This window comes from Mus pahari, chromosome 23 (assembly GCF_900095145.1).
Source record: "Mus pahari chromosome 23, PAHARI_EIJ_v1.1, whole genome shotgun sequence".
Lineage (NCBI taxonomy): Eukaryota > Metazoa > Chordata > Mammalia > Rodentia > Muridae > Mus > Mus pahari.
The window spans coordinates 5,782,266-5,801,163 of record NC_034612.1 but is presented as its reverse complement, the minus strand read 5'-3'; the positions used below and the strand labels follow the sequence as shown (position 1 = coordinate 5,801,163).

The window sequence follows — 18,898 nt, the reverse complement described above, 5'->3', positions numbered from 1 at the left end:
TGTAAGAGCGAAGCGCCTAGCATTTGAGAGCTTTACGTTACCTGGGGTGCCTTTCTTAGCCAATACACCAGTAGTTTTCGGAACACGCCATGCTCCTAATTTGTACAAAGTGGATTCTGGGTCCTCCCAAGCTATGCATCTCAGACGGAGAGGAGCCGAAGGGCCAGGGTGAGTCTGGGTGAGTGAGTGAGGCTGATGTTCTGACACAGCCAGGGATGAGAAGGCGTTGCCTGGGCCCGCAGTATGTGGGTGGGGAAGATAACACAAAAGGGGGTGTGGGGTGGGAAGGTGGCTCTTTTCCTCTGATGTAACCAGGATGAAAAGTCCCTGGAAAAAGACACTGTCCCCAGGGAGAGAGACGAGTTCTGTTCTCTAAGCTCACACTGCTACCGTGAGCACCTTCTAGTCCTAAAGAGGAAAAATGACACGGTAACGGTGTCACCAAACACCAGCTTGGTCTCATGTTCTACGAGGCACTTGGCCCTCCCAATCGTCACAACCCTGAGGGGCGGAGAGGAAGGAAGATACTGAAGTCCCCCGAGCCTTTGACCCCACGGGACCCTATGCTCCTTGTCACAAAGAACGTTTGCCTTTGTGAACGACACCCACTGCCATCCAGAACAACGAGAGGGGACTGGGAATAAAGTTGACAGAACTGGGGTCACAGATGGGGTTTGAAATACACCTTTCCCACAAGGTCTATTGTGAGGGGCCCTTTACAGCTTCTCAGGACAGCGTCCCTAAAAAAAGAGCCAGCCAGCAGGGAAGGGGCCCACAGGAGAAAGGAAAGAACACATTTCAAAGAAGGCTTTAAACTAGAATTGACTGGTGGGGGAAAGAAAAGAGCGAGTGCTTGTGAAGACCAGAAGGTTGACAGCGCAGTCGCGAGGAGCGGAGGGCTCAGCAGGATGATGAAGTGACCGCTCTGCTGGGTTTCTGAGGGTGGTTCTAAAATTATGAGCAAGAACACAGTGAATCCAGGGTACGACCGGAGCTGTGACAGTGATGGCCTTAGACAAGCTAGAACCAGAACACAAGGCTGGAAGGCTAACGAGCAGATGCCTGTGTGGATCCCAGTAGAGAAGGCAGAAGGAAACAGCTTTTTCTGTTCCCCAGGGATCTATAACACAAAGTTCTGTCTAGCCCGAGGGATGGAGACTGCACGACACACACAGAGCCCAGTCTTGGGAGGCCTCCTTTTTCTTCTGGGTGTTAATGCAAAGGAAGGTGTGGTCAAGATGACTGCGCTAAATCAGACTTTGACCTTGACAGTGATGGATCCCGATAAGAGCTGCAATGTGTACCAGAAGGGTCAAGCCTCCACCCAGATCTCGGCTTCGATGGGGGTCCGACTGGCAGGAAGAAGGGGGGTGGGGGTAGAGGTTAGAGATGTAAGACAGAACAAGCCTTCTAACTGGCACTTCAATATCCTCTTGCAAACCACACCGTGGATTCCACAGGGGTTACCGACATCACGTACCTGGGCTAGGAGACTACCGTATAAAGTCTCATTCCAAACATTAAAGTCTGAGCCAGTACAAACCCCAGACTAGAATGTCTTCTCAGGGAAGAGATCACATAGGACATAATGACCAAAGTCATGCACAAGGAGCGAGGCTCAGTTCTCAGGGGGTGGGGAGAGAATTAAAATATTTCAGACCAAAAAACCAAGCAGAGGCACACTAAGAAAGATACAAAGCTGTTTCTAACAGAAACCCAGTGAACTTAAGCTTCGGGCTCCATAGCCTTAAAAGCAATGAGAGAAGACAGAAGTCAAAGTTCTCATTAATGATGTTCCGAAGAGAATGGATAGCCTGACAGATAGACGAAAGGGAACGGACATCATGAGAGAGAAAAAGAGAGAGGGGTGAAAAGCCAATCTTCAAAAACACCAATTATCAGACAGCTCTGCCCACTGCAATTCAAGAACTGAAAGGCAGACCTGAAGATAAATCCGTAGAACTGAAAATCATCTTCCACAATTTAGTAAACTTGGGAATGAAACAAACAGAATATCTTCCCAGAAATAATGCAAACCCCTGACATTAAAACCTCAGTAGACTGGTTGGTCCGCAGCTTAGACACAGTTAAGAGAGAGTTAGCAAAGTGGAAGGCAAAGCGGTAGATATAGCATGGAGACAGGAAGAAAAGGAAAACACAGAAGATGGTGGATTCCTGGAGACCTAGCACATGTCTATTCAAGTTCTCAAAATGGCAAAAAAGGACAAAAGATGGAGAAATAATACTTGAAATACACTGAATACTAATTTCCTGGGTAGAGTAGAAATGTGCCAATGTACTACTCAACATATCATAAATTTCAAGCAGGAATAAAGTAAAAGAGATGAACATCCCAACAGCTCACAGAAAGACCTAGAAGAATTAGGCAGAAGAAAACACTAAGGGGTGTGTGTGTGGAGGGGGAGCTTAGAGGCTCAATTTCAAGAAGGTAATAGCAAGACTTACACGTGGCTTCAAAATAAAAGTCTAAGACTTACACATGGCTTCAAAATAAAAAAGCCAAAGGAGAGTGGGGTGGACAGCCATAGAGCACTGCAGTGGAGAACGTGGCATCCCTAAGAATGAGGCTGGCATGTGTGTGTGTGTCTGTGTAGTGTGTATAAGCGCACGGGCAGCACAGACTGAATTGGAGGAGTAGAGGGTAGGACAGAGGGAGTTTGGGGAGAGCAAGAGTGAAAAAGAAGGAAACCAAAAGGGGGGGGGGTCAGACACAAGAGAGGGTAATGCCAGAAATGTGAACCAAGTAAAAGACAGACGTATAAAAAAAAAATGTCGTAATGGATATCAGTGTTTTGTACCATAAATACACGCCATTTCTAAAGACTGAGCCTTAGGAGCTGGATAGATGGTTCAGTGGTTAAGAAAGAACGCCAGCTGCTTGATGGATTCCCAGAACCCAGGTCAGCTCAAAGTCACCTGTAACTTGAGCTCCGGGGGATTCAGTGCCCTCTTCTGACCTCCTTGGACACTGCACTCACATGCACATGCCAAACTCAAACCCACATACACATACACACACACACACACACACACACACACACACACACACATGTGTATGCAAGTAAAAAATAAATAAATAGGGCTGGTGAGATGGCTCAGTGGGTAAAAGTACACGACTGCTCTTCCGAAGGTCCGGAGTTCAAATCCCAGCAACCACGTGGTGGCTCATAACCATCCGTAACAAGATCTGAAGACAACTACGGTGTACTTACATATAATAAGTAAATAAATAAATCTTTTAAAAATAAATAAATAAATAAACTTAAAAAATGAGAATCAAACAAACACATTTTCAAAACAACCCCAGATCGTCACAGAATTAAGTTCCCAAGGACATACTTTAAACAAAAGGAAGGGGTACCTGACCAATTCAGAGATGTAGAAAGAAAATTAAAAGCAAAGAATGTGGAATGTGGTAAACATGTCCTGAATCATAGTGGGGATAAAAACAAATAAATAAAAATGGAACCACAACCCTGGTCTGCCCTTTGCTCTAATAAGTGCCGAGCCCAGAGGCCCAAGGAGAGCCCAGATGCTCTGCAGGGGAGGTCAGACAAGACAGAGGAGGAGGAGGTCGGTTTACCTTGATCTTTTCCTCGTAGTGCTGTTCCTTCTGTTTCAAGTGTACTTCTAGGTGTTGGGCTGAGACCTGAGCCTCCCGATGTTTCTCCTCCAGCTCCTGGACACAAAAGAGCCGTCAGTCAGGCGGGCTCAGGGAAGGGCGCCAAGGCTGGCAGGCATGAGACACTCACAGGGACCGTGACTGCCACGGGCAATGCATGCGTGCAACAGGTAGCCGCTGCTCCTGCAACACTAGACTAAAGCTCTAGGAAGGAAATCAGTACCACCATGTGGCCCTGGCTCTCCCAACTCCGCACACGCGTGCCTGTAAACACACACACACACACACACACACACACACACACACACACACACAGAGCCAGTGAGCTGTGAGGCTGGGATCAGAGATGCAACGGTGTGACAGGTCAAGACAGGCAGCGGCTTGACTTTACACAGAGAAATAAAGATAACAAGACAGTATTAGGTTCAGCATGCCACAAAGACCCTGACCACTGTCTTAAGCCTCAGGCTATTTAAGGTGTGGATGCTCATCAGCCTAAAATAAGAAAAGGGGTCCTGATGTATGATGGAGATAAACAATATGGGGGGTGGAGGGGAGGTCTTCTTTGCTCACTAAACACTGCTCAAGAACCCACACCAAAAAGGAAGGCAATTACAGTCAGCAAGTATGAAAATAATCCTGGCATTTTGAGTGATTCCTGCAAATGACTGGAATGTGGAGATGGGAACCCTGGGACACGGGCACGTGACTCAGTGTTTCTGTGATGTGTGCGAATGGGAACATGGGCAGTGACCATGGAAATGCCCGCGCACACGAGTGAGGAGGAGAGACGCTGGGGCTGCCTGAGCAGCTTGAGCGGAAGGCGCTCATGCTTCTTCTATGGCTGTCTGTCCTTCCACAAAACTCATGATTCGTTAGAAAACTACAGCAACTCATTTGCCCGTGTGTTATAAACTGGCCCTTTACAAAAGGCGGCATCCAATTCACTACAGGCACCCTGACCGAAGATTCGGCAGCACAGGTCCAGGAATCTGAGCCCACCGGTTAATTACGGACACCAGAGGTCATGGGAAATTGATAGCCCCACGTTCTCTTCTCTTCACACTACTTTGAATTTTTCTGTGAAGTGGAAACAGTGAGTGAGAATTCTGAAGAATGAGGAAATTATGTGGGGTATGTCCACAAAACAGAAGGCGGGGTAGGGGGCACTGGTGGGGGGTGGAGGTGGGGCTTCTGAGAGTCACATGCTCACACACACAAAAGAAGTTAGAGACTGAAGCTTTGGAAACCCGAAATTCTGCCGTCTCGAGCTTATCCATTAAAACATCCCGTCTCAAGACCAGGTGCGCAAAACCAGCTGCAATCCACCAGACGTGCTCCCGGGGAAATTGGACATAAAAAGGAGTCTAATTAATAAAAACATTTTATGGGCTTTGAGCACGTTCGAGAAAGGGCCCTAGGCAAAGACTCCTTGGAATGATTGAGGGCCCCATAACACATTTTGAAATTTCTTATTGGAAGAGCATGCACGTTTGGGATCTGCTTCCCAGCGTCACTGGTCCACAAAAGGACGAAGGACCCCTCTTGGCTCATGTCCCATACACTCCACAGCCTGAGCACAAGGGTCTTGAGCAAGAGGCACATTCCGTTAAAAGGAAGGCATTCAGCCACGCACAAAGGCACTTGGGTGGGTGACAAGGAACATTCAGATCAAGAAATCTTGCTTTTCTTGCTGGTTACAAATCACTTGCTAATCATCTTTTCTCGGGTTCAGCCCTCATAAGATGGTAAAGAAATGGGGATAGAGATCTACAAACTGGTTAAAGGGAAGACCCACCACCAGAGAGCCGAGCCTGACAAGGATATGGGTGGCATCTACAACACAGGGCGGGCCCGGTCACTCACGCCTCCCTACCAGGTGGGTGGTTTTGTCTTTGTTGTTGTTGTTATTTGTTTAATGCCTCTTTTTCTGTGTGTGTCAGAGCAGCCCTTCCTGTTCGCTGCTACATTTCCAGCTTCCCGGAACAGGGCCTGGCGCATAGTAGACGCTCATTAAATATTTGTTGAATGAATGAATGAACACATCACCGTTGAGTAGGGAAACACTCTGGGACCACAGAAGAAGTAAAACCTTTCGTTGATGGCTCCTTAGCAGGGTAAGGGGTAACAGTGGCAGGATCTGTCTTCACTCACGGTAAAACCCACACGCCTGACAACAGCCGGAAGAGATTTTGAAGACAGAACAAGAGATCGGAAAAGAACAGACAGCCACGTTTGTCTTTGTGTGCGGACACACACACATACGCACATAAATATAGAGACTGGATGGCAAAAGCGTAACAATTTAACCAATTCCTCTTCTATGCATCTGGTCCAGAACATCCTTAACATTCGTGACTATACACAGAGTCACCTATGAGAGGTCAATACTGTGCAAACCTCTAAGTCAGTCATCCTTGAGGTCATACGCCCATGGGTATCCCACGTCCCAGAAATGACAGGAGAGATAAAGTGGCCTATTTACATCCCCTACCTCCTTCTGGGGGGACAACAGGGGATTGGGCATGAATTACAAGCCACCCCTGAGTCTCTCAGACGTGACATCAAACTTCTGACTTTGGGAGCGAGGCTCAAAGGCGGTCCTTCACCCGGGGCCAGGGATGTCAGTCAGCACTTCTGCCAACATCCCCTTGTTACGTTAATTTGGTAATCAGAGCTGAAAACAGACTCTGAGTGATGAAGAGATAGATGCTCCAGCTGAGGTGAGGGGAAAGGCAATAAACACAGCCGCCGCCGCGGGCTGAGTGGGTGACGAGACACCCGAGGCGAATACTACTTTCTCTGAGGGAACCAACCCGCGTGACTCATTTCGTTCCTTTCTGAGAGTGAGAATCTGAGTTTGGGCCGTAGCTGTCTAAAGCCCCAGTAGCTTTTTGCACCGGTTTTGCCGGGTTAACAGCCAGGCAGAACTCTGCTGAGAGGAGGGTGTGTGAACAAATCACTAGACAAAGACCCGAGTCCATTTTTAAGAGGCCGCGTGAGAGCAGGCCACGGAACAGTAAAGATTGCAGTGGCTGGTCACTAGCGCTAAAATGTCCAGGCCTGGCTCATCCGTTCCACTCCACAGGTGGCTCTCTCTGACACCACCTCTCTGCCCATCCACCTACGTGGTGACACCCCCAGAGGATAACGTGCGAGCCTTCTTGCCCCCTTCCCTGTGAGACCTCTAACTTTGCACCTTTGATTCCTGCTCACCAGAATTTTATCAGCCATCTGCTGGATCTGTTCGGACTTTGTCTGGATGTCATCCTTCAGTCTGTTCTCTCTACGCTCCATGGTCTCTAGTCTCTTTACCTTGTTCTCCAGGGAGTGGCGGCGTTCCTGTGGGTCGTGAATCAATCAGACAGTTTTAAAGGAGCAATCGCTGCGGCCATACCACCTGCACCGAGGGAAAGAGCCCTCGAGAAGCGGACCCTCGGGTCGGGAGGGGAAAATCCCGGGCACCTGACACAATGGCAAGGTGACAGCTCTAGGACCCGGGTGCTCGGCTGTGCGGATTGCAAGAGTGCATTCATTCATTCAAATATTTACCAAGCACCTACTATCCGCGAGGGTCCACAATGGGCGTCACGGGGAACGCAGAGGAAGACGACACACCCTGCCCTTGGAGAGGACAAACCACAAACAAACACACACGAGTAAGAAGTGGCCGGGGTGGGGGGGTAGGACCACAAAGCAAAAGATTCGGGGTGTTGTGGTTGTTGATGGTGGGACGAAGGGGGGGGACGCTGGTCTGCACAGTTTAAGTGTGGGTGATGGAGGGCGACAAGCTTAAGTGAGACATTGCGGGGTGGCTTGGAGTGAGGAGGGGGTAAGGGCTGGTTGCAGGGGGCCACTCATACACACGACAGTCACATTAAGGGAAGCTCAGAGGAAACAGCCTTGGTCAGAACCCAACAGGAGCTCCAACCAAGGAAAGGCCAGACAGACGACCGCTGCAAGGGCGGGGTGGAGAAGAGCGAACAGAAAAGAATCAGCCCCTGGGGTGTGTGTGTGTGGGGGGGAGGTGTCAAACGGCTGCCCCATAGAGCTCAGGGCACACCTAATACATACACACCCTTCAAGATTCAGGGTGGGGCAGGAGTACCTGGGGGTTCCATGAATCTTACACTGTGTGAGTTATTTGGGGGAGACTTAAAGACCTGGAGCTGGAGATCAAGAGAGGGGAAGGGGTTCAGCCCGAGAGGAAGGAGACAGAAGCTGAGGGCAAGGAAGAGAGTTAGCTCATTTATATTTATAGGGCTCGGTGACTCACTGACAGCAACTCTCAGACAAGCGGACAAAGCCAAGCCAAGGTTTCAAGGCTGGGGCAACCGGAAGAATGGGGGGGGGGTGCGTGACCGCCATGGCAGAAACTACAAGAGGAAGGTAGTTTCCGGAGACAGTTATTGGGGGGGGGGTCACTTTGAACTTGAGACACTGTTCACACACATACTGGGAATTTCAGGACAACAGTTGGAATGTGGGTGAGGACAGACCCCAGCCAGCCATGTATAGGCAGGGTCACATGCAGACTGCGGTGGGGAAGTGGGAAGACCCAGGGAACAGACAAGACAGTGTCACAATCTGCTGCGTGAAACAAGACACGGAGGGAGGGAAGACAGGCGGCAGAGAGGCAGAGACGGGGGCGGGGGGGTGTCTCACTCCATACTCCTATTTTGTCTGCATTGTTTATGTTTGACAGTGTTTTCAGTATAGTTATATAATTGATTTCAACAAAAACAACAACAACAACAACAAAAGAATCTGATGGGGACAGGGCCCAGAACACAGGCCCAGAGTCACTGCCACAGGTAATGGGCGAAGCCAAGGAGACCAGATGAGTTAGATCCACATTGTGTTAGAAACAGCGAGGAAAAAAAAAAAAAAAAGTGGAGAAGACAAAAACTTCAGAGCGGCAGCCAGAGATCCCGGAGAAAATACAGTCACGGAGATCACTTCGGAGGCCAGAGGGAAACAGGCCGGGCAGCATCCAGCAGCCGCCCCATCCATCCCCTCGGAGCTGTGGAGACAGGCTCCCTGGCCTGCCGCCTTTCAGAGGGAAAGAGGTTTTGGTGAAACAGGAGCAGGTTTCTTTACCTTGGGAACACCCAGGGTCAAACAGGCGGTGAGGCTGAGGAGGGCCCCGCTCACCTCGGCTTCCACCAGCTTCTTCTTGATGCCCTCGGGAGAGTCTTCCCGACTGTGCAGCTTCTCCAATTCCCGCTCGGCTCGCTCCTTTGCCTGGCGTATATTCTGCAGGAGCTCGGTGGCCTCTGTGCTGGCTTTTACAGCCTGGCGGGAGAAAGGGGGACAGGACACAGAGGTCGACGCGGATTTATGTGGGAGAAGAAAAGAAGAAACCCAGGAAAAGCAGGAGACGCCAATCACATTGGACCCACTTTTCAGAACAAGTGTTCATTTATTGCTTATTTTGTGCGTGTTAGGTTTTCAATCTCACTGAATTTGGAACTAGCCCCGTAGTTTCAAACGAGGCGCTTCCCTTTCTTGGGGTGTCTAAAAAATCCTCCGACTCTCCAACTTAATGATATACACAGAAGCAAACGAAAGGTATCAAATAGCTGGTCTATCCAGTGTTAACCTACTTCCTCCTGATCGTTCTTCTGTGGGGAATGGAAAAACAACCACAGTAAGAAAAACATGGTTAAGACAGAGGTGGGATATGACCCATGACCTTTCAAAGACTGCTACAGCCTTGGCGCCTGTGACAATCCACAACGCAGACAGAGGGAGAGGGGGCGGGGCTAAGCCTCTGATTTTTGTTGTTTATTAACTATTATTTTGGTCTAACCTGCACTACAGCTTTTGCAGCACTGTCTGAATTTATGAGACAAATCAAAATGATTATGTACAGTACATAGTACATATGAAAAATCATACACAGCATCCTCATACATATCGCTTGAACTGAGATTTTTAACAAGTGCAGCCGGTTAGCTGGTACAGGCCTGTGACGGCAGCTTCTAGGAGGAGGATAATGGTCTTGGGCCAGCCTGGGCTACATAGCAAGACTCCAGTAAAATAAAAAAGTGGAAACGACAATAAAACACGGATTCTAAGACCCGCGATGTGCCAAGTGGGAAAGAATGGACCCTGAAATGTGTTAGAAACCAAACCTTTCCTCTTTCTTTCTTTCTTTCTTTCTTTCTTTCTTTCTTTCTTTCTTTCTTTTTTGTAATTTTAAGATAATTTTCATTATTTTGGTCAAATGAAAGGAAACACATTGGATGGATCTAGACGGTCGAGGTGAACGATGAGAGCTTGCTAGGGATGTGTTGTCCAGCCTCATGGACGTCCAGTGACTTGGAGAGGGTTGAGATGGAGACCACTGCTCTGGTTATCAGGGTTCTTTTCTTTCCTTTGCTTTCTTTTTATTTTGGTATAGACTTTATTTTGATGCAAAATAAAGGTTTTCATTAGTATGAATTTCTTCTATTGATACAAAGCATTGAAAAGGGCAGGGCTTAGGCCCAGCCCCTCTGTAACTGTTACTATAAACTTACCTGAGATGATTGAGCCTATGTGTTAAGGGGCAAATAACGAAGTCATGGCTCTGAGTTTACCAGAGTGCTTTTCAAGAGGAAGTCAAAACTGCCCTTGTTAAGCTACCCAGCAAGCCGGGCACAGACGGTCTGACGCAGAGACCATGTCATGATTCCTCCACCCCCTTGCTGGGTGAGATGTGACCGAGATGCTAATGAGCCCGATCATACCACAGCTGAATACATACATCACACCACCATTCTGTATACTATAGGTATATGGGGGCTTTACATTTTTATTTCTTTGTACTTGATGGGCACTGGTGTTTTGCCTGCATGTATGTTCCGTGGGAGGTTGCCATTATCTTGCAGTTAGAGACAGTTGTGAGCTGCTAAGTGGGTGCTGGGAATTGAACCCAGGTCCTCTGGAAGAGCAGCCATCGCTCCAGCTCCAAATATGTGTTTTTGTTTGTCAAGTATTTCTTGACAAAGCTAAAGCAATCCACCAAAGTTTGAAATGTCCTATAGAAGCAGAACCATTAGCACAAACTTTACCAACATCTCCCTCTCCCCAACATACACAGTCACATCAGGACACCAGCGAGTCCCCGAGAAGGAACCTTTCATAGTCCTGGTAGAGAACAAACCAGACTCCCCTACAAATATGCACTACAGAGGAGCCTGACCTCCCGAGCCACTAGAAGCCGCTTTCTTCGGGTTTCTGTCTCAGAGCCTCACACAAGTTTGGTTTGCTGGTGACTAACACAGCTCCTCTCTTCTCTACTGTTCCAGGGTGAGGCAGGCAGGTACACAGAAACGGGGGGAGCCCCCGTCACCCACACTTACCTTCTCCAGCTTCTCCTGGAGCTCCTGGATCTTTAGCTGCTGCTCAGCATTGATCTATATATAATCAAAGCGGGGAGAGAAAACAGACGGCCATCAGTCAGCACCCGCGGGAGCTACCTGCAGCACACACCCACTTCCTCTAGGTTTCTGCAGAGCCTCAGGGGTTTGTTTTCTGGAACTTACTAACATAGGAAGGACACTCGCTGTCAGAGAAGCATGGGCCTGTCCCGAAGCAGGACTGTCAACATATATGAACACAATAAAAATTTTACCAAGTGCCTGGGCTTATGTGTTACTGTGAGGAAGTAGGACTGTGTGTGTGCGTGCATGCATGCGTGTGTGTGTGTGTGTGTGTGTGTGTAGTATAGTAGTACATTAAAATCGGCACATGCTGAAATCCCAGCACTTAGGTGATGGAATCAGAAGAAGCAGTTTAGGTCAGACTTAACTACACGTGGGAGTAGCCTGGGCTACATGAAACTCACTTTAAAAACAAAAGACAAAAAAAAAAAAAAAACTCAAATTTTGTCTTGTCTTTTAGAACCACTGCTAAAAGTTGACATAGTCACCCAAAAGCCACTACAATAGGGGCACGGAGCATAGTTCAGCATAGTACATACTTGAATTCACCCCCCCTCACCAAAATAAAATGAAATAAGATAAATATGTCATCACTAGAAAACTATTCTTATGTAGTAAGCAGTCACTTATAATAATACAACCATTTTTCCAAATACAAATTGTTCCAGCTAGTCAACCCCATCACACAAGACACACCTTCTCCAGTTTGGAATATTCTCCCACTTCAGGCTTCCCTTGGTCCTTATTAGCCTGTAAGTAAAAAGATAACATATTGGGAAATCTCAACAACCCAGTGTTAATATCTAGTGTACTTCCGTGGCCTCTGAGACCAAAACCACAACAAACAAAAAATAATGGTATCTATAAATAAAGACGGGGCGTTTTCCAAAGAATCTCATTGTGTCTCCAACCTACACTCGTTAAGCCAGCGTGGCCTTGCATCTTGTGAAGATCATCCAGGGCCGTGCCCCCGGGGTCCCCTCTTGGAGGGTGGCTGACTACCTTCATCAGTTTGTGCTGACATTCGTTTGCCTTCCGCTTGAATTCCTCGGCGGCGAGCCGAGACTCTCTCAGCTCAGACTCGTAGAGATCGCTGCGTCTGCGGGCTGACACCAGGTCTTCTTCCAGCTGATTCATCATCAGCCTCATCTCCTCCACCTGAGCCTGGTACTCCTAAAGACCGGGCAGAGGACAGGAGGTGAGCCGCCGACCTCCACTGCAAGAGGAGGGCGGTGAGGGAGGATGCGGGTCAACCACGGAGGAAGATGTACGTCGAAGGGTATGTGTCAAGGGACGGATGGACAGACAGAGACAACTGTTTCTAGAGTGACTCAAACAATCTAGAGACAAGAGACGAGCCAGAGGGGTGTTGGGAGGCAGGGGAAGGGGGTAGAGAACATTAAGTTGCGTTTAATGCAGAACACGTGTCCGGAGGAACCCCACCGGGAACCCGTGTGCTGAATCAGATGCTCTGAGCAAACGGCCGCACAGATTCAGAAAAGCCCCCGGGGATGCGCAGGCGCACTGACAGGGCTCTTCTCTGAATGAAGATAAACTGCGCGCGCGTGCGGGGTTCTCCTCCAAGGTGCGCATTGCTATGGATTTGTCCTTCGGATGCTGAGTGGTCCTGACACAATTAGACATGGTACCAGCTTTGGAATTAACCTTTCAGTCGGGACCAGGGGGTGATTGGAAGCCTCAGAGGGAACCTCTGGGAGGGTGAAATTCATCGATGTCAGTTTCCTACCATTAATCTTTCTGGGCTCAAAACGGAAGGTTGAACTTAGTGCCGCGCCTACGGTGCGAGTCACCCTGAAATCTGGAGGAGTCACAAAACCCTGGACCCTGACAGAGTGATTTTCGGAGGGGGGTGGGGGTGTGAGACACGACTTCCCCCCCACCAAGAAAAGTTATTTTGTTCCCTGAAACAAAAGGCCTTAAAAATGATCCAAACAGTCCGATGTTTTCCAAAGAGAATTTTAACACCGAATGAGAACTGTTGAATCAAAGGCTTCCCGCCCCCCCCCTATCCACCCCCACACAATGAAACAGGCAACGGAACCCGGGATAGAAATAGTCTTCCATGTTAAACCCAAGGCTGAGTGAGAAGATTATGCGGCCTTCCTAACATGACCAGGGCAGGAACGGGCAGGTCAAACGTTGACAAGGACAGGGATGAAGCCTACGCCGCTGTCTTTGTGTTCATGAACTGCACCATGGAGATGAAGCATCAATTGAGACAGGATGCTGGCGGCTTTTAAGTTGGTATCTGCAACTTACGCTTTGGTTACTTTGTTCTTGTAGATGGGGCTGCTCTTTTGCATGTACTAGGTTAGTGGTGCTCTGCCACTGAACTACAATCCCAGCCGTTTATGACAGCACTGCCTCTCCCCTCCTCTCTCTCTCTCTCTCTGTGTGTGTGTGTGTTGTACATGATTCCGGGCAAGCATGTGCCACGGCATGCATGTGGAGGTCAGAAACCAGTTGTCAGCTGGTCAGTTCTCTCTCCCACCACATGGGTGCTGGAATCAGACTGCAGCCGGCATCCGTGTCATCCGTGTCATCCGTGTGTGGGGAGCGCCAAGCCATCTGGCCCAGTGCGGTATCCCTCTGTGGTAGTGGGGTGTTCGGTACCTGTTTGACCTCATGGTTGCAGATCCTCACCCCTGACAGGCACCGGGGAGAAGACATTACAAAATGAGCCTAGAGTTCAGGTCCCAACACTCACCCTATGTGGGAAGTGTGAACCAGAGAGGGAGCGCGGGTGCCAAACGCCAGGACATCAGTCGCCTGGTCTGGGACACAGGCCATAGTGAAATGGTATAACCTTTGCATGGGGTTCTTTGAGATCCCCTTATCGGGGGATACCTTATGACTTTCATGACTCTTAGAACTGGGCCTGCCTTTGACCCTTTCATCCATATGGGGGGCGGGGGTGGAGACAGAGGAGGAGGAGAAGCCTAGTGAAGTGACGTGTGCCTGCAATCCCAGCACTCAGGAGCCAGAGGAGGAGGACCAGGAGTTCAAAGGTCATCCTCAAATACATAGCAAGGTAGAGGCCAGCCCAGGCTATATGAGGCCCTGTCTCAAAAAACGCCAAAAAAGAAGACATTTATACACACATAAATACACATACACACATAAAAATACGTTACAAATATACACTTACGTAGTCATATATTTTATATTATTATACTTTAACACTACATTCATATAAGTATTAAAATGTTAATGTTGCCTATAAAAGCAATACTTAGAACTTATAAGCTCAATAGCTAAAAAAAAAAAAATCGAAATCTGAGTAGTTGGGAGACTGAAGCAGCAGGAATCCAAATTGAAGGCCAGCCTGGGCTACATACAAGAGGAGATTAAAATATTTGAATACTGTGGGCTACTTATTACTCTAGATTATTGTTCCATGTTGGAAATATCATTATTGTGCCACCCTAAAAGTACAGGGATCCCCTATCCGAGTCTGTTGTGCTGAGCATAAAAAGAAGCCTGCCGGCGGACACAGCCCCCTCAAGCTGTGACAAGGGCAAAGACCCAGAAGAATCACTCTTTAAAAAAAAACAAAAAACTATGACATTTGTGTGTGCCCGTGTACATGCACATGCGTCTGTCTGTCTACCATGGTGAGTCCTGTGGAGGACAAAGGACAGTCAGTGTGTAGGACTTAGGACTCTCCTTCCATCCTGTAGGTCCCAGGGATCAAGCATAAGCATTCATGCTTTAAGGCAAGCACCTTTATCCATACTCCCTTTTCCTTCTTAAACTTGTAAAGAAAATATAACTATTGTGGGTTTTTGTCTTGTTTTATTTTGTTTGTCAGAGCAAGAACAAAAGCTCAGTGTAGTGTGAGAATTTTGGTTTCTTTAAAAAAAACCCCAGCTATGCAAATGTTTTTGTTTCAATCCCAGGTGCAGGATAAGAGGGCTGCTTCACAGCAGGTGATTATGATTTGCCTGGTGCTCTATCAGGGGCGTGTGGTTGTGCCAGCTGCAGACTGTTTCTGTGAGTGTACGACATTTGGAATCCTGGGAACTTTTGAGAGAATATAAATTCGAGAGCCCTGGGAGGGGCCCCAGCTTGCTCCTGCTGCTGCAGTTTGTCAAGTGGTTGTGAGCAAAGAGACAAGAAGAAATTGGATATCCTGACTATGAAGACCGGATTTGCCCCAAGGAACTCGAAGCCCCTAATCAGCAGGAAAGTCGTCTAAAGAGGTCTATGTCCCCTTCCCCTTCTAACCTTCTTTCTCCCCTGCCTAGTTAGGTTAGGGGGTTGGAAGGGATTAGGGTTGAGTAAGAGCTGAAAGGGAGGTAGAGATATAAGAAGCCAATAACATAGTCCAAAAGTCCACCTGCACACCTGACTGCTGTCCCCACCCAGATGCCTCCGTTTCCTGAGCTGCCTGCACTGGAGGGAAAGCAAGCACCCACAGCTCCCTCTCTGTTCCTGGAGTCCTGGTTCAGCTGAAGAACCCTCTGTCAGCCCGTCTCCTGTTATGATGGAGAAGCTAAGGAAATCCCGCAAAGCCAACAGCTTAGCAAATCCCTGCTTCAGGAGGAGGCTGAGAGCAGACCAGCAGGCAGGTCTGTTTGCAAAGACAGCTGTGAAGGCCGCTAAAGCTCAGCATGGGAGGTAGCAAGAGAAAGGGCCTGCAGTGACTGTGTGGGGATGGCCCTACTCCCCTGGAAGTCCTGGGGGCTCCAGTGACTTCTGAGAAGAACTCCCGCTCTGTTTTGTGATTATGGAATCAAACCATGCTCCATAAAAAATAACTGGGTAACAAAACAAAAACAAAAACAGAGGATCAAAAACAAAAATGAGCAGGTATACAAAAAACTGAGTTCTGCAAGAAGAATCTGGGGATTCATCCTAAATCCGAGAGATGTCAGTACACCAAAAACTAAATACTACGAGTTTGCTGGAAGCCTTAAATGCATTCTCTGTGTTTACAAACAGTGGGCACCTAAAAAAACAAAAAATTAAAAAAAAAAAACACACCATTTTAAACACATTCTCCTTTGAAGAGAAGTAAAATCCAGAACTGAAAAGTTTTCTCTGGCTGCGTCGGAGCTTTTGGCAGTCATTAAATCTGAAACTCCACATGCACACTGGCTGTGACATGAACCACCAAAGGCATCTATCTCTCTTTGAACTCAGCCACCAGAGCACAGAGCTTTCCAAAATGTCCTGATTAATTCTTTCTATGGAACTCATGGACGCCCTCTGGTGGCCAAAGGCAGCTTTCATTTCCCCAGGATATCCCCTAAATTAATTTCCAAACACAAAGGACTGACGGGAGATAAAGGTTACCTCCTGCCACCTTCAGGATGGAGAAGAAGAAACAGCTATGTTGGTAAAGGTGGATGAATCACCTGTCAGAAGTCTCAGCGCACGCGTGTGCCCTTCGGAGCCTCGGAGGAGGGCTGTGCCAGGACTTGATGACCCATTTGCAAAGTTCCCTGTGCACATTTATTTATAATGTCCTTACACAGCAGGAGGCTTGTCAACCCATCGCTTAGAACGTACTGAGGTGGCAAGGAGAGTCGCCACCTCACACACACTGGGGTTGAGCCATCTGCAGGAATGTCTCTCAGTTGCACCCCTGGGTGGCCAAGTTTGTAGATCCCAGGAGCCAGAGGCTCACTTCTGTCAGTGTCTCACTGGGTTTCCTGAAGTGAAGGAGTGGCCTGGCAGCTGATAACTCAGCTCTCTACTTACTCATTAAAGTTTCTATTTACAGCGTCTTCAAAAGACAGTAAAAAAAAAAAAAAAAAAAAAACTAAGCTAAAACGAAAACAACGAGGAGATAGAAAAATGAGCCGGAGAAAACCCTTTTAGAAAGAGAGGGGGAGAGAGGAGCAGGCTCTCTAAAGGGCACTGCCCTCCTGGAAACGCAAGACAGGGACGCATGCTCTGAAGCTCACTGCTTGCCTGGAAACTCGGGACAGGGGCGCATGCTCAGATTGACTGTGAGCTCAGACTGCTCTTGATGGCTTGGACTTTTCTTCTAGGAATCTTTTAATAGATAAATAAGTGAAACTATGAATGATCTTGGTCTCTCTTGTCAACTGGAAGTGAATCAGAAAAGCTATTTTAAAATACTGACTTCCTTTGGAACCATCCAAGGCAGGGTTTGGTAAACTTTTTGGTAAAAAAGTTAGCGTTATAGCCACACACTCTGAAAACAGGGCTCCTTTCTTGCCTCTGTAGCACAAAAGTCACCATAAAGGAAATTCATATGGTTGTGTTCCAATAATCTTTTATGCAAACTGAAATTTAAATTTTTCTCTAATCATTTTAAGAATATAAAAGTCACTGTTGGCCTGGGACATAGAAATAGACAGAAAATAGGACGGGGGCCAGAACTACCCCTAGGCTACCCATTAGTCTTCCTTATTAAAAAAACAGTAGATATTATTATGAGTTGCAGCCTTCAATGGGAATAGACAAGCAAGCTGGTGTGAATCATGGCGAAGCTACAGTCTCCATATGAACTGCAGGTGTATCCCACTCCCACTGTGTCCCCAACCTTCATGCCGGCAGACTCGGCCTTACAAAAACGCCTGAGATCAGTGGTCAGAGAGAGCTGGGGGCTGCATGGCTCGGGACGAGTGGTCATACCTGCTCCTTGATCTCCTGGAGCTTCCGGCTCTGCTCTCTGATGTCGTGGAGAAGCTGCAGAGCTTTGTCGTCCTCCTGGGACACCTCCATCCGCGCTTGCTCCAAACTTCGCTTTAAGCTCTGCGGAAAGCAAAGATGTTTAATAGGGATGCTCCGCGGATCCCCTGTTCTGGTTGAAAAGGTTCATTAGGAGAGCTCCGCGGACACCGGGAAGGTTTCGAGTGATGGGCCACGGGAGACAACGTGCAGCGGGTTGCTGGTTCCAGTTTTCGCCCTGTAAAAGCTACTTGGTGGAAGAAATGGTCATCGCAAGCTCGCAACCTTGTGGGGGCGGAGCCGGAAACTCTATAGTCTAATGGGCTGGCACTGTCTACTTATACTGGCCCCTACTCACTCATAAGCTCAGGACTTAAAGCCAGTAAGATCCTGTGTCTGTCAGAACCGCCACCTCCATGACTATCTAGTGTAAACTAGGACATGAAAAGCCTTCCCAGATTCTCAGGTTTTTTTCAAAGAAGCCACAGCTGCATGGTCTACCCGGCTGTCATTTCAGAGTCCAGTTGGGTACCGGCCTCCTGACCTGCCTCCTAGACACCTATGATCCATCAGTTTCCTCCCCGCCCTGCCCCCCGGGCTTCCGTGGCACTGAGAGAGACAACTGAAATACACAGCTGTAAACTTCACCCACCACTGAAAGGCAGCCAAGTCTAGAAGGCAAACATAGCAGTTATCCTTAATCAGCCACATTCTATAGATTTCCTCTCCCTTGTGAGGAAAAAAATAAAATAAACCTTTATAAACGTGTGATTCAACCTCTCACGACTGTTTCATTGGGCACAGTAGAGAACACCTGAATGAAAAACGTCCACAAGACAATGAAGGAGACGGTCTACTCTTGTGAAGGAAAGGAAAAGAATGGAGTCGCAACGGAAATAATGACAGAGCTTGGATTTCAGAGGCCGCGTCTCCCAGGCTACACTGCTAAGGGAGTAAAAAAATTTCGTTCCGGATGGATCCGAATTATGTTTTCTGACACAGACTGGGGAGTTTAGTCCTCAAAGCTGATCGTGCCAGACACAGCCTAGCCTAGAGAGGTTGGGGCAGATGTCAGGATCCTCTGCGGAAGGCTTCAGTGACCCTTATCTCTGGGATTGGCGAAGCTCGGCAGCCTGCGCTGTCTGTCCGCTGAGTGCCG

The 18,898-nt window shown here is 48.1% G+C and overlaps 1 protein-coding gene across 2 annotated transcripts in view; it reads right to left on the bottom strand.

Moving 5' to 3' along the window:
- Cit (citron rho-interacting serine/threonine kinase) overlaps positions 1-18,898 on the bottom strand; it is a 155,698-nt gene that overhangs the window by 63,620 nt on the left and 73,180 nt on the right. For both annotated transcript variants that reach the window (XM_029533619.1, XM_029533618.1), the window contains 7 exons: positions 17,704-17,823; positions 12,076-12,246; positions 11,770-11,823; positions 10,993-11,046; positions 8,798-8,938; positions 6,860-6,985; positions 3,605-3,700 (listed from right to left, as the gene is read on the bottom strand). In XM_029533619.1, coding sequence (XP_029389479.1) covers positions 3,605-3,700; positions 6,860-6,985; positions 8,798-8,938; positions 10,993-11,046; positions 11,770-11,823; positions 12,076-12,246; positions 17,704-17,823 — 762 coding nt within the window. The remainder of the gene's footprint in view (positions 1-3,604; positions 3,701-6,859; positions 6,986-8,797; positions 8,939-10,992; positions 11,047-11,769; positions 11,824-12,075; positions 12,247-17,703; positions 17,824-18,898) is intronic.